This window comes from Meriones unguiculatus, chromosome 8, assembly GCF_030254825.1.
Source record: "Meriones unguiculatus strain TT.TT164.6M chromosome 8, Bangor_MerUng_6.1, whole genome shotgun sequence".
Lineage (NCBI taxonomy): Eukaryota > Metazoa > Chordata > Mammalia > Rodentia > Muridae > Meriones > Meriones unguiculatus.
The window spans coordinates 16,528,223-16,542,177 of record NC_083356.1 but is presented as its reverse complement, the minus strand read 5'-3'; the positions used below and the strand labels follow the sequence as shown (position 1 = coordinate 16,542,177).

Here is a 13,955-nt window from a genome sequence, read left to right as displayed (position 1 = left end):
TGCTTTTTAAGCACTTGTTTTTAAGATTTTTTTCTTTCTTTCCTCCCTTCCTTTCTTTCTCTCTCTTTCTTTCTTTCTTTCTTTCTTTCACTTTTGAATGGAAGGATCTACCTCATAGCAATGTGCCTGGCCAGTAACCACCTGGCCAGGATGGGTGAGAGGTGCCCATGGACACCAGCCACCAGACAGACCTCTGGAGAGCACTGAGTGGTCTCCAGGCTTGTCTAGTCCCTGTCCTATGCCGGTTCCTCACCTGCAGAGTTGTGCCAGGCTTCACATTAGCCACACTGTGGCTAACGGAGCTAGGAACCCCTTAGGATCTTTGTGTAACTTGCCATGCCCTGTGCTGCCTGCGAGCTGAGTTAGTGACTGTCTCAGTTTGGTCCCAGGCCCCATCCTTTATAAAAAGGTGACATTTGCAGAGTCCAGCTGCCCGCTCACCTCCACCCCTCTGGCAGGCTGACAAAAGCGCCCTCCACCACAGTCTGGTTCCCTCTGTTTGAGGGTAGCTGGGGTCTTGATTTATGGGAACTGGAAAATCCAACGCAGAAAGTTCCACTGTGCAGGAAGAGGAAAATTCCCAAGTACAGACATCTTTGTTTCCCTAGTGCAAAGGCACATGGGCCCTATGTGTCCGAGGACTTGGCTGCAGCAGCCGCCTGGAGCAGACAACACCAAATATGAAAAAGGAGCCCAGCCCGGCTGCTTTTGTTCTTATGCTAGGCAGCAGTAGATACCGAAGGGTTTGGGGCTGCGGAGACAGGCATATATAGCTGAGATAATTAAAACATTTTCACGATTATGACAGCCACATTCTGCTGCTGCAAGCTGGAGGATTCATTCCACCCAAATATTTAGCAAGCATCGGATAAAACACTAGTGGCAAAATAAAAGTAATAGGGGGAGAAAAACAGTGTAATATATTTCAAAGGCAAAAGCATGGCAAAGAGAGAATTACGCAAGGAAGAAAGGCAGGCTATCAGCTTGAAAGAATTTGCATTTTAATAGCTGCCCACCCTTCACCTGTTGTTGTTTTTAAATAATGAATGTAGGTGAACAACTCTCCAATTTTAAGTTCTGGGTGGATGTGGTGGTAGAATTTCTTGAGTGTTAATTCATCTTCTTTTTGGGCAAGGGGAAAGCATCAGAAAAATAATTCATAGAAATATCTTCATTGTAAAATTATCACCTTCCGCTCTGAGTAAATTTACCCATTGCTTTTAGTGTGTGTCTGTCATACCGCCCTTACGTGTCTGGGGAGATTGTAAATGTCCACTTCCACCTTAAGCTTTGAATTCCGTCAGCATCATAGACCCTGTCTCCCAAATGTAAAACGTTATACTCTGTTTAAAAAAAAAAAAAAAAAAAAAAAAATGGGCAAAATCTCAGCACTTTCCATGGCACCCAATGTTGTTGTTTTCGTTTTTTTGTTTTTTTTTTTTTTTGACAGTATTAAAAAAAAAAATAGAAAGGAAGAAAGTACCACGCAAAACACTTTCCACATAATTGCCTCTATATAAATTCCACTATAGACAGAAATTATACATTCTCAAGGCACAGATGGGCTGGTCTGTCATTACCACTGCCTAGTACTTGTTGGAACACACGGCATATTTTAATTGCGGAGTCAACACATTCGAAGAACTGAGGTCAAAATAAACAAGCTGCATTTGTGCCGAGGAGCAAGCCTACTCCACGGTCTTGTGGAAGGGCTGGCGGAGGGAGCAACGTCACCGAGTTCCATTTTTTTGTTTAAGTTTGGTCCCCGCATACACGTGTATTTATTTATGTCACTCATTTGTGCCTGAAGGCATTTGCATAGGATGGCATGCGTGTGGAGGTCAGAGCTCAACTTGCAGGAGCTGGTTCTCTCCTTCCACCACACAGCCTCCAAGAACCAAACTCAAGTTGTCAGGCTTGGCCAGCAAGTACCATTACCTGCAGAGCCATCTCACCAAACCTACCTGGTCGCCATCTTTTAAGACTTCAAATACCACATGTCAAAGGTCCTTCCGCATTTTAATTAATTACCAATTTTTATCTTGTTTTGCTGCGTGAACACCGTAGCAGTACCCTTAAATTCTACCTTGTGGGGCATGGAATTATTAATATCTTATTCACTATAAGGGGGTTGGGCCTCTAGCTATTCTGGGTCGACGTATGTGTGATTATTTTGAGACCTGCCTGCATGGAGAAAAAAATTCAAATAATAAATATTTTGAATGGTTGAAAAGTATATTTAAGTCCAAACTGGAAAAAAAAAAGTCTATCAGCAAGATAATGAAGTGCAGAATTTATTGGGCTATATCAACACACTGGAGGCCAGAGAACTTTTACAGCCACAATAATTTGCAGACGATGATAACTGCTTATTTTGGGAATTGTGTACATGTGATGATGTAATCATCGCTAAGCTGCACTTTTCCCCCTTTCCCATGTGCTAAGCACTGACCTCTGCACTTCTGGAGTCAAACGTCCGTGTCCCTGCCTGTAGAGAGCATTTGAGGTTTCTGCATTGGGAGAGAAGAAAGGAAGGGCCCGGGGCTCCCCGACGCCTGCCCATCCCCTGGAACTCCAGCCTCCCCCCCCACGCCCATTTGTTAATAGAAGTACTTTGTTTACTTGAAGGCTTGTACCTGTTGGTGATGATATTAGAGAACAGCGGAAGTGACAAATGGATGAAACCCGACGCAGCTGCCTTAGGAGTGGTGAGTCTGAGTTTTTTTTAACCTCTTCCTACTCTCCCGTGGGTCCGTCAGTCTGTCAGCTGCTGCCTCAGCATCAGGGGAAATGTGTTGCTGCCCACTCTAAAGGTGGATGTAAAGTGGGAGGGTAGCGGCAGTACTGAGTCCGGTGTGGGTATGGTGTCAGTACCGTTTGGGCCAGGGTTCCAGGGCTTTTTCCCTTTTGGAAGAGCACATGCAGGGGGTTGGGGGGTAGGGTAGCGTGAGCCAAATTGGGCAGGCTTTATATTCTGACGGTTACATCATTTCATTTTCTGAGCCTCGGTTCCCTAGTGTACAGAATGGGAACAGGAAGCAGAGGCCTAACCCCAAACCAGAAAGCTTAGTTAATGGAGCTGGTCCGGTACCAACCGTTGCATCCTTGCTGTACTTTGGAGCCTCAGAACATTCCCAAAGCAGGGACTCCTCTCTCCTTTCCGCCCAGAGAGGCGGGGAATCAGAGAGATTCAGCCAAATGAGCAGTTAAGGTCAAGAATCACGCCCCACTGGGCCTCTCTCCAAGTTCCTATAGGTCAGCTATAGTTTTCACTGATGTGTGCCTCATATGCATACAGGTGAAACATGGATGTGCAAGGAGGTCTTTGCAGAGGTATGTGCCCAAAGGCATGTGGGAGTGACCTGTACACAGGTCCTTAGGTTTCAATATTTTTCCCCCCGGCTAGCATTCAGGCTCGGCCCGGGGGCATTTTTCACCAATGTGAACACTGTCTTTTAGATATTGTCCTTCTTCCTCTTCTTCAAGTCGGCCACGAAGCCCCTTATGCCCCTTGCAGTGACTGCAATAGACAGCTCATCACTATCCCTAGGGGCCTGAGATGAGCCTTCTTCCCTAGGCTGGGGGCAACTAAGGTAGACGGTGTGGGATGCAATCGGTCTCAGAGCAGAGATCAGGCAAGGCCTGGACCGCCCGCTCCCTACGTAGATGGACAGTTCCAGGCGCCGGCCATTTTCAGAGCTGGAGCAGTAAGAGTGAGCCTCTGGACCCAGCAGAGGAAATGGCGGCCCAGAGCGGGAATCTGGGAAGGCGGGCGGAGGGCGGGGGAGTTGCCCGGAAGTCCTGCTACTGCCGCTGGTCAGCTGCTAGGGACCTTCTTACAAGGGGCCACCAACAGGGCTGGGCCTTCCTGGGCAGGTCTGTGTGTGCCTATATGCACGCTGGGCCCAGGGCAGGGACACTGTACAACTGAAGGTTTGGATGAGATGGGACAACAGGCCTTCTGACAGGCCTTGGAGCTTGGCTTTTAACAAGAGGGATACAACATCAGCTTCAGACCCTGGAGGAAGCTCATGTGAGTTTTATTTATGTATTTATTTCTTATAGGGAGCCTATGAGTTGTTGGTTTTCTTACCCTCATTGTGTCCTGGTGGGAAAATCTAGGAAGCCTGGATGTTTTAAGAGAGATACTTGTTCGCCTCAGCCTTGCCCCCCCGCCCCCCGCCCGCACTCTAAAAGGGAGGCATCAGACACAATGACTTCTTGTGAAAATAAATATCTGTGATGTGATGGGGCATTTGGCCAGATGCAGGGTTGCAGGTGGGTGGACCACGGACAGGTCAGAGTCCTCAGCATTGAGCCTTGGGACTCTCTAGGCTTCTGAACTTTGAGTTTAGGTAAGGGATGCAGGCTTGGAGTCAGGGTGAAGGGGGATAGGGGGTGTCCAGGAGGCGGCCTGGCCATACCACTATGTGCTGGAACCTCTGGCCCAGTTTCCTGGGCGCCTAGCCCTGCCCAGGATTCCTGGGGTGGGTGTGCCTATGCTTCTGGCTCAGGCGTGGGTGGCGGGATCCTGGGATCCTGCCTGCTCTTGCCCTACCGGGGCTCATGAGATGAACCTCACCTGGGCCCGGGCTTTCAGAATCCCTGTTAAGTGGCCTATTCCATCTGCTAGGTGCTAGCACATGGGACCTTCTGATAGATCTTTTCAGGGTCTAACGTGACTGCTATCAGAGGTCCCAGGGGCAGGAGACACACTGCATTCAGCTCAGGCCTTTTCTGTGAACATAGAGTGAGTCATTCAGTGCCAGCCCATTGGGAGACCCAGCACCTGAGGACAGGGGTTTGGGGGTCTCAGGTCTACATCCAGAGTACTCTAACACCCTGGGAAAGCTCTGCCCCCTGAGGTGGGGTCATTCTCGAACAGGCGACCCCTCTGGGCCATCCAGCTGAAGGGCCAATGCCAGGCACCTGAAAGCGAGTGCTCCTAAGGCCGAGCATTGACTAAGATCTCAACTAGGTGCCAGGGTAGCAAAGGAATGGCCACTGTAGTCAGTGTCCAGCTGACAAGAGAGGGGATAAGACCAGGTGGGCAGACCCAGTTGGAGACTTCCGTGGCTGAAAGCCCCTGCCCTGGCCCAGGGGAGATTTGGCCACAGTTGGCTCTTCCCAGAGAGCACCAGTAGAGGTTAGATAAAGCAAACAGGTGTGTGACTGGGAGAACTGATTTTGCGGAGTGCCTACTAAGTGCTAGGCCCAGGATGGGACTTTCCAAGCATTTTAAAAACAGCATCCATTTTTAATCTTAATCGGTCCAGTTCCATCTGACCAGAGCCCACGCTGAACTAGTTAGAATGCAGGATAAACAGAACATGGTTCCTGCCCTAGTGGAAGAAGTCCTGGTCAGGTGAGGAGTGGACGTTAACTTTTCTATATGAGAAAGTCAGGGAGGGTGAGGAGCCTTCCCGGAGCCACACAGCTTGCCCATGTCCTAGCCTACATCTTCCCCATGCCTGGAATTAGACCCCTGTTTACTCTCTGCCTTTCAGGAGCTGACCTTGGCTGGTTCTCCTCAGACACCCAGCGCCAATAAGGATATTCCCTTTGGCCTGGTATCCTGCTGCAATTAAAAGCAGTTGTCCTGGGGCTCTAGGCCATGTAGGTTTGGGGGTGCTGGAGTCTTCTCTCTGACAGAACTGCCATCATAGCCATGCAGGTCTGAGTTTTCTGAGGGTCTAGGATTCTACCCTAGCTCATGGTCTCCATACCTTCATGATCGGCTGTGCTGTGGACCATACTCAGGGTGGCAGTGGGAGACGAGAAGGAGGGAACATGGAGTCACTGTTGTTCCCCATGGCCCTGAGGCGGGGAGCTACTTGGAACTGTGGGTCTAGATGCTATATCCTAGGTCATGATGCGCTCATAAACAGTCCCCAGTTCTTTGTGGGGACTGTGCCAATACGAAGCAAGGGAGAAGACTTCTAAGACTCCTAGCTGGCTGTATCAGTTGTTGTGGCCCATACTGACGGTTTGTGTCAAGCACATCAGAGTAGTACTGAGCTCCCTCCATTTTTCGGGGCCACATTACATAGGTTTTCGGCCCTGCAGCACCCCAGGTCGAGGATGGCTGTAGAAGGAGACCCGTTAGCATCATCCAGAGTACGGTGGAGAGGACCACGTGGTGTTCTAGGGGTCTGCCCCCCCACCTCTACAAGTACCAGCAAGCCTGGGGTACACAAGGCACCAACATGACTGGCATGACAAATGTGGATCTCTTCAAGAGGGTGGGGCTCCCACTGAGATGCCAAGGGCCCAATGCCTTCTGAGGAGCTCAGGTCATGGGTTTGCAGCACCTGAGGAATCCAGGAGACTTCCTGGAGGTGGTAGACCCACAGGCCTGGGCTCTTCCTTAAAGCTGACCGCCGTGGTTATAGCTGCAGGGCCCCGCGCCCAGCCCTACTCCTGCCACGTCCCAGGGCTCCCTGCCAGGCGCCACCCCCACCCCCCCACCAGCCCTGTACAGGCCACATCTGCTGCAGCAGCCACGCCAGAGCTCCACCTCCTATCCTGTCCCCATGGAAACCAAGGAGGGGGGGGTTAGCCACTGACTGGTTTCCATTAGAGCAGGCTGCTTTTCTGGAGCCCTGCCCCTGAGCTTCAAGGCCTCCCCAGAGACTTCTTCCTGCATTTGCTGAGCACCACTCAGTCTGTGCCAGGGAGCCCAAGGGTCCCAGCCCTGCCTGCACTGGCTGGCTTACATCAGGGAAGTATCAGGTGGGTTCAGGGCCCTGTCAGACACTGGGGATGTGTTGGATCTTGGCAAGTAATGGTGTCAGTACTTGGTCCTTCACTAAAGACCTTCACTACAGAAATTTTTGTCGCCCAGAGAAGCTGTGTACCCGAGTCAGTCCTGTGTGGATTCCAGAACTCCCACCGAGTCATAGAACCTATGGGACCCTGGACCCCTTCCTCTCTCTGGGCCTTGGTTCACTCATCCTCAACAGGAGAGGGTCAGCAGATTTCCTGAGTCCCTTGTAGCAGTACTTAAAAAGAAAGGAAAAGAGGGAGGGAGGGAGAGGAAGAAAAGAGAAAGAAAAATGGAGCCACACCAGGCCTCCTCTGGGTTCACAGGCTGGGGTTTTGTTTGCTTTCAGAGAGGGCTTCTAAAGGAATGTAGCTGAGATGGTGGTTGGAGAGGCCACACGTGAGCCGGCCGGAGGGAGCCCTCAGCATCTGTTTGGCACCCAGCGACCTGGCTACGAATGCGGCGACAGGAGGCTTCGGTCCTGCCAGAGGGCTCCGCAAACAACTGGAGAGGTTTCTGGAGGTCAGAAATGCAGGCTGAGAATGATATCCAGCTTTTAAAAACTCAGTGGGTTCATCCCTGGGGAGGTGGTGAGGCCTGGGAAAGGGATACACCTATGGTGGCTTTGCAAAGTTCACCCAAGGGCTGTACATGCCTGTGGCAGCCTCAACCTAGCCCTTATGCCCGTGGCATGGTAGCATGCCAGCCTCCTCCTTCGTCGGGTTGGGAAGCTGCAATAGATAGTATGGTGTAGGCACTGGTACTGGCTCTGGGGGACTTTTTGGGCAACCTCCACATGGGAAGATTGGTTCCTGGCTGCCTGCGAGGGACCATCACAGGTGCTGGTACTGTGGAGGCCACTGTACCAGGACCAGAGCCGCTGGCATCGGGCTGTCTTAGTCATCCACGCCCCTTGCATTGAGTTCAAAAGCATTGCCTCAGCGTTTTCATCTGCAGAGCATGGATGGTGACCCGGACTCCGTGTGAGAGCTAGAGAGAAGAGGGGATATGTGAATGATATCAGCACAGGGTCCTTATCATGAACAAAAGACCTCACCACATCCCAGTTGCTGCCGCCCGGACACCCTGTCCTGATAGTTTCGCTATTTCATTCCCTATTCAGGTATCACCCCAGCCTCCTACTCCTGGGCCACTGAGGCTTACTGGCCTGTCCTTATTTCAGGGAAATCCTACGTATCCTATGACTCTGTAACCCCAAGGGTGGGTGTGATGGTGTTTTCAGTTTTCTGTCCTTGGGCAGGGAGAAAACTTAGATGGGGATGGTGGCTTCCAGTGCCTCCCGTCCAACATGCAAACATGCAACCTGGTAGCTGTAGGCTGCGAGAGCAGGGGAAAGCAGCACGTTGGGCCTGAGCTGGGCTGATTTAGACATCCAGGAGACTAGGAGAGCGTAGGAAATGAAGGAAATTTCCCCAGGGAAGGGAGAGACAAGATAGAGGAGCTTAAGTGCCCAGATAATTACAAAGCAGGACCTGATGATTTACCGCCAGGCCGACTGGCTCCTCTGACTGCCCCCCTCCACCCGTCCTTCTGGGCCCCCCATATGCCCTAGAGACCAGCATGGGGAAGGCAGAGAGGCAGTGGGCATTGCCCCACGCCCAACCTCATTGTGTCCTGGAGTTGGGCTCCAAGTAGGCTCTGGGCAGGAGGCACCATGAAGGGAACCAAGCTTTAGTCTGTGCCGGGCGCAGATATCTGGCATCCGGGTAGCCTCGGAGAACTGTGCCCCTACCCAGCCCCCTTCTATAGATTGAGGGAAAAGGGCTATGAGATCAGGCCCTTATAGACGGTGCCCTAGCTTATACCCTGTTGGCAGCTGCAGGGACCTTAGTAGACAGAGCCAAAGAGCAGACCACTGCCTGCCCCTCCCACCTAAAAGAGGGCCCCCATCCAGTCTCAGTTGAAGACCAGTCTCCTTAGTGAAAACTGATTATTGTTGTTTGTTTTGAAACAGGGTCTCACAGTGTAGCCCTGGCTAGCCTGGAACTTGGTATGTAGGTGGGCCTTGAACTCACAGAGACCCACTTGCTTCTGCTCCCGGAGTACTGGGATTAAAGGCGTGTGCTACCACACCCTGGTCTTAGTGGGACCCTTGACAAGCTTTGTATTTCCACAACCCTTTTTAACTTATTTACTAGGACCTCGTGTCACCACCTAGAATCGCTCCTAGCCTTCTACTCACTGCCTACACTGTGGACTTACAACCCCGATAGTCCTTTCACTGCTGTGTCCACCCTGGGAGCTCCTTGGGCAGGATGGTAGCTATAAACCACCATCTTGTGTCTTACAGCATGGCTCAGGGGTGCTTGGGGGGACACTGTGAGAGTGAAGGAACTGGAAGGAAGGTCTCCCTGGAAGGAAAGTCCCCATGCCTCTAGGTACCGCAACTGGCTGGGACCTCTCCCAGGGGCTTTCTCCAATCCCGTGAACACAGTCCCTCCTAGGGTTGATCCAGGCATGTGAAACTACAGATCAAAAAGGTCGTTTCCTGACACTCAGACAGCCCTCGGTGTTCCTGAGAGAGGACAGTCCCACTATCTCTACCCTGACTGTCATCTTTCTGTTTGCCATTCACCTTCTGGGGTCTGTGATCGACACATATGCTATATCATTGTCCAGTGAAGCACGTGTAGCTGTCACCTGATCACACCTGTCTGACCAGCCTGCACTCGGCAGGTGGGTGGGGAAGAGCTGTGGAGCCAGGGCCTCCTTCCTCATCAACCTTGGGCCTCACCTTCTCCGTCTGCCTTACTTTAGCTCTGATATCGGTGGGTCACTGGCAGGTTTTAGAGTCCAGGTTTGAAGCAGCTGTCTTATAAGCATTCCTAAGCTTCAATCTGGATCCCTGCTTCTGAAGTCTCCCTAGAGACCAGAGAAATGGATACACAAAGCTACAGGTTAGAAACCACCCACTTGTCCAGGCCAGGCCGGCTGCTCCAGCTCAGTGGCTGGGATGCTGGCACCTGGGTGGGCACTCATGCAGTGCCCAGCACAGCCCACCAGGTTTCTAGCACATGGGAACCACTATGGGGGGAGGTGGACACCCACGCACGTGTACACATGCAGCTGGATTCTATGCTAGGCCATAGGGGAACTCTTGGCCTCTGCTTTCTCTTGTCCTTTTATGTCTCAGACTTTTGGTCTGAATGAATGAATGTTACTCCTGTTTGCACGGGAAGGAAAATATTTTGAAGTGACAAAAATTAACCACCCGTCCAGAGAGGAGCTGACCCTGCCTAAGCTACCACTGTATGTCCGTCCCCCAAATGGACACCTTGCCAAAATGCTTGTGAAGTGGAAGTCGTTAGTCCCACCAGCCAGCAGGCAGGCTCTTAACAGAAACAGAGACAATTTGTGGGCACCGTAGGGGCTGTGCGAGGTCAGTATCCCCCTTGTCCAGATAGCTGATGACCACAGCAATGGTGCCGCTTGAGGGCAGGACTCAGGTGTGCTAGAATGTTCTGAGTCTCTTCTCTGAAAAGATGGCCCTTTACGTTGCTGTCACAGACACTGACATTCTTACCTAAGCATTCCAGGTGGGAGTGCAGATGACCTTGTGTCTGGAGGTGGCTTGATTTTTAGAATCAACTGGACATTAGCGGGAGCTGGTGGTCACTAGTGGGAGACCCCACTGAGAGTGCCGAGTATGGGTGGATGGGAAGCTTATACTCTGTTCTTTCTCACTCGTCAGTGATGTCGTGTGTTTAGTAGGTATAAATGGCCTCTCTTAAGATACAAAAATGTGGCCCAGAGAAAACAGGTTCCTGAATGCCATACAGCCTGAGATATTCTGCTCAGCTGCTCGGCTTCGGAGGGACAATCATTCCTCCAACTAGATGGACGTCATGGTCCCACTGAACTCTGCAGATAACATCCATTGGTGGTTGTGAGTGTGGGTAGGAAAGATGCTGAGGTAGGGCTGGGCTGGACCTCTAGGACCTTCTGCCTGGTGCTTGGTCTGACAGATTCAGCACTAACTTTGATGGACGGTGAGCCATAAAAATGGCCTTAATGTGGCCCTGTCACAGAAGTGACTATACCATGGAACATAAGGGGCTAAGGGACAGAGGGACAGCTTTGGGCGGCTCATCAGCCTGAGAGGGAGCAGTGTACATCAGTGATTTATTCAGAGGTCTTTATGGCAGATAATGTCCACCCTTGGATCCCAGTGGGGGTCTCCTGCCCAAGTCCCTGGAGATCACTCGCCTTTGCTGTTCCATTACTGCCGTGGGCAGAGTGGATGAAAAAACACAGGGGCAGTTGAATCCCAAGAGGAAGTATGTGGGTACACGCCTAAAGTTAGAGGGAATTCAGCAAAGCCCTCTACAGCTGGGGGCTTTGAGCAGCCATAAGAACTTTCCACCCATATCTAGCAAGGTGCATCCATTCCTGTATTATTAAGGGTGGAACCAGGACCCTCAGAGCCACCCTTGCGCTGTAGGCAGGAGCTCTGTGCTGTCGGCATGGGGACTGTGTGCCTTCATGTGTCCAGAATGCATAGCCTTGGCCACTGCCCCCACGGGATGGTGCCCAGCCCCGCCAAGGGTCGGGTCAGCATTTCTATTTGCTATGGCTGAACTTGTTTCTGTGTTACCTGGTCCTGCACCTGAAGCCTGGAGTTTCCAACTCTGGATAGCGACCTTGTTCAGAGACATGAAGTGCTATTTACAAAACAGGGGTCTCTTTTGCTGGCTGCGTGGGTACCCCGCCTTCTTGTTGGTGAAAGTGCTCCTCTTTGAGCCAAGCAGCTACAGGCTTTACTAGTCTCGATGCCGTGGAGGTGTCTTTCCTAGAGAGGCCTTCGAGCTGAAGAGATGGGTCGAGTCCATGTTTCTTGGTGAGGTTAGCTTGGCTTAGCCAGTCTGCAGTACCTGGGCGTAGCAGGCAGCTGTCCCAGGATTATTAAATCAGGGGATCTGCACGCTGTGGGCCCAGAAGCGGAGAGGGTTTTTACTTTTGGTCCAGGCTGAGAGAAGAGATGGGGAGGGTCTAGCTGTCAGGTACAGAATGGTACAGCCGTGAGATACGGTCACAAAACTTGGACTTAGAGGCCTGGCCTTGTCCCCCCTGTCCCCTATCTGGGACCTTTATAGCGCTGTATGGATGAAGACCAGCATGAAGTTCTTATGGGCTCCCAGTTCTACATGCAGATACTAGCAGTCTCTGAAGATGGAGAGAGGCATCCTGAACTTTCTTACAGCCCAAGGTTCATGGAAACATGAATGCCTGGACCATGGTGGGCTCAAGAGAGCAGGAAAGGGGCAGGTAATCCTGCCCAAGGCCTAAACACTAAGAATATACACACACATATATGTATATATACATATATATGTATGTGCATACGTATAAATGTATATATATATGTGTGTGTTGGAAGAGGAAGTGCCTAGGAGTCATCCTGGCCAGACTGACTCCTGGTCTTGGTGTTGTCAGTCTTGGCCTGTCCCCCTCTCAGGCTCATAATGACTGCTGACGTTACCTCTTAGTAATGACCCCAAATCCTGTTTGTACCTCATAAACCTCAGATTTCAAATGAGGCAAGTGATGGGATCCTTGTGGCTGCTAGGCACTGCCAGGCCCAGGAATATATATGCTCATTAAAAAACACTCTTGACTCAAAGTTTCCAGGTCTATAGGGGTAGTGCAGCCACTATGAGAAGAGGTGGAGGGACCTATTGCAGCAGGGATGGGTCCTGCTGGGGCGATCTGTGCTGGTAGGAGAGCCTTCTGGCCACAGGGAATTATGGGTACCAGAGAGGGACTGGGGTAAAGGAAGGGTCTTAGCCAGGCACCGGCAGGCAAACAAGCCCTAGGCGCCCTTCCTCTACAGTCACGGAGGACTCTAGGGTAGGGTTGGGTCTTCTCTGTGACTGGGCCGCCTCGGAGCCATGGCAGGGAGTTGGTTTGGGATGTGGGTCCTGGCAGGCTGGAACTGGTTAAAGCCAGTCATGACTCTTTCATGCTGTTCTCTGTCTCTTGTGACCCCAAATTCCAGGCCTCTGATGCCAAGGCCACAGTGAATAGTGTATGGGCCTTATCTACAGATGGCTGTGGGAGGAAGCAAGGAAGGGAAGGCCAAGCTACCCATGACCCTTCTCTGGGTCAGAGCCATGTGACCTGCCAAACTGACACCTCTGTTTTGATTCCCTTATGTCTTACAGAACATGGAAGCGCCAGAGAGCCTCCCAGGAAAAGTGAGCGCCTGTCGTGTGTGGCAGAAGACCACCTACGACCTCACACACAGGTAGCCATCTGACCCACTTGGGCAGAGGAGGGCTCACTCTATCAGAAGTAGTCTTGGAGATGATTGTGTGCTGGCAAACAAGAGTCCACAGTTGTTCTTTCAGAGAAGCCAGGACCAGTCCTGGCCTCAGAGGCTCTACCTGGTGCCAGGCTGCCCTTCCCCCAGCCCCTCAGGGGCTCAGCATAGCCTCCAACCAGTGGGAGAGATCTTTGCCCAGGACAGGATGGGAGATAGTGCCAAGGATTCCAGGTCCCTGCCTCGCCTTCTGCCCTGCGGCCTCTGATGGCCTGACTTGTCCTCTTGAAGCAGATGGAATCCGGCAGGGACAGATTGCCTGTGGTGGAGGGCAGAATTAGCTCTGAGACAGCCTCCTGCAGCCCAGTCATGCAGTAGGTACCCCTGGCCCTGTCAGCCAGCCCCCTTGCCACTTGCTGTCCATCCAGACAGGCTCTGTCAGCGTTTAAGCCTCAGTGTACTGGTACAGAAAATGGGCATGTGTACCTGCTGGTGGAGATCAGGGGGCTGTACGCCTGTAGCCTGGGGGAAGGTCCCAGGGAGCTAGACACAGTCTTTGGAAACAGTAGGTGCCCTGAGGTGGCAGGCTGCATACGGGAGCCAGAGTAGTATCACTGCTCTCTCCAGCCTCCCCCAGCCAGCCTTAGAGTCATCCAGTTGGACTCTGTGTGTGCTGGATACTACTAAGGAGAGTTGGTTGAGGCATTGTTTCTGCCTCTGCCAATGGGTGACGCTGTGCTGGCTTCCCTCATGATATGGCTGAGAAGGGCTCTGTATGGAGGAGCCCAGACCAGTGGTGCTCCGTGGCTTCAAGTTAGTTTTGAGGAGGGTGTGCAAAGGGCCTCGTCATTTGGGATGACCTAGCCACTAGGAGGCCTAGGCCTGCCACACATCACTTAGATAGGGCAGGGC

General features: G+C 51.8%; 1 protein-coding gene across 9 annotated transcripts in view; it reads left to right on the top strand.

The window, feature by feature from the left end:
* Positions 1-13,955, top strand: part of LOC110545021 (uncharacterized) — a 34,775-nt gene that overhangs the window by 9,011 nt on the left and 11,809 nt on the right. For 7 of the 9 annotated variants that reach the window (XR_009593609.1, XR_009593607.1, XR_009593611.1 and 4 more), the window contains exons 2-3: positions 2,629-2,708; positions 12,946-13,028. Coding sequence is in view for 1 of the 9 variants with exons in the window: in XM_060388886.1 (XP_060244869.1) it covers positions 2,629-2,708; positions 12,946-13,028 (163 nt within the window). In the remaining 8 variants the exon portion in view is untranslated. Of the gene's footprint in view, positions 1-2,628; positions 2,709-7,112; positions 7,286-12,945; positions 13,029-13,955 lie in introns of all 9 variants that reach the window. The other 2 variants (XR_009593613.1, XR_009593612.1) reach the window with 1 other exon arrangement.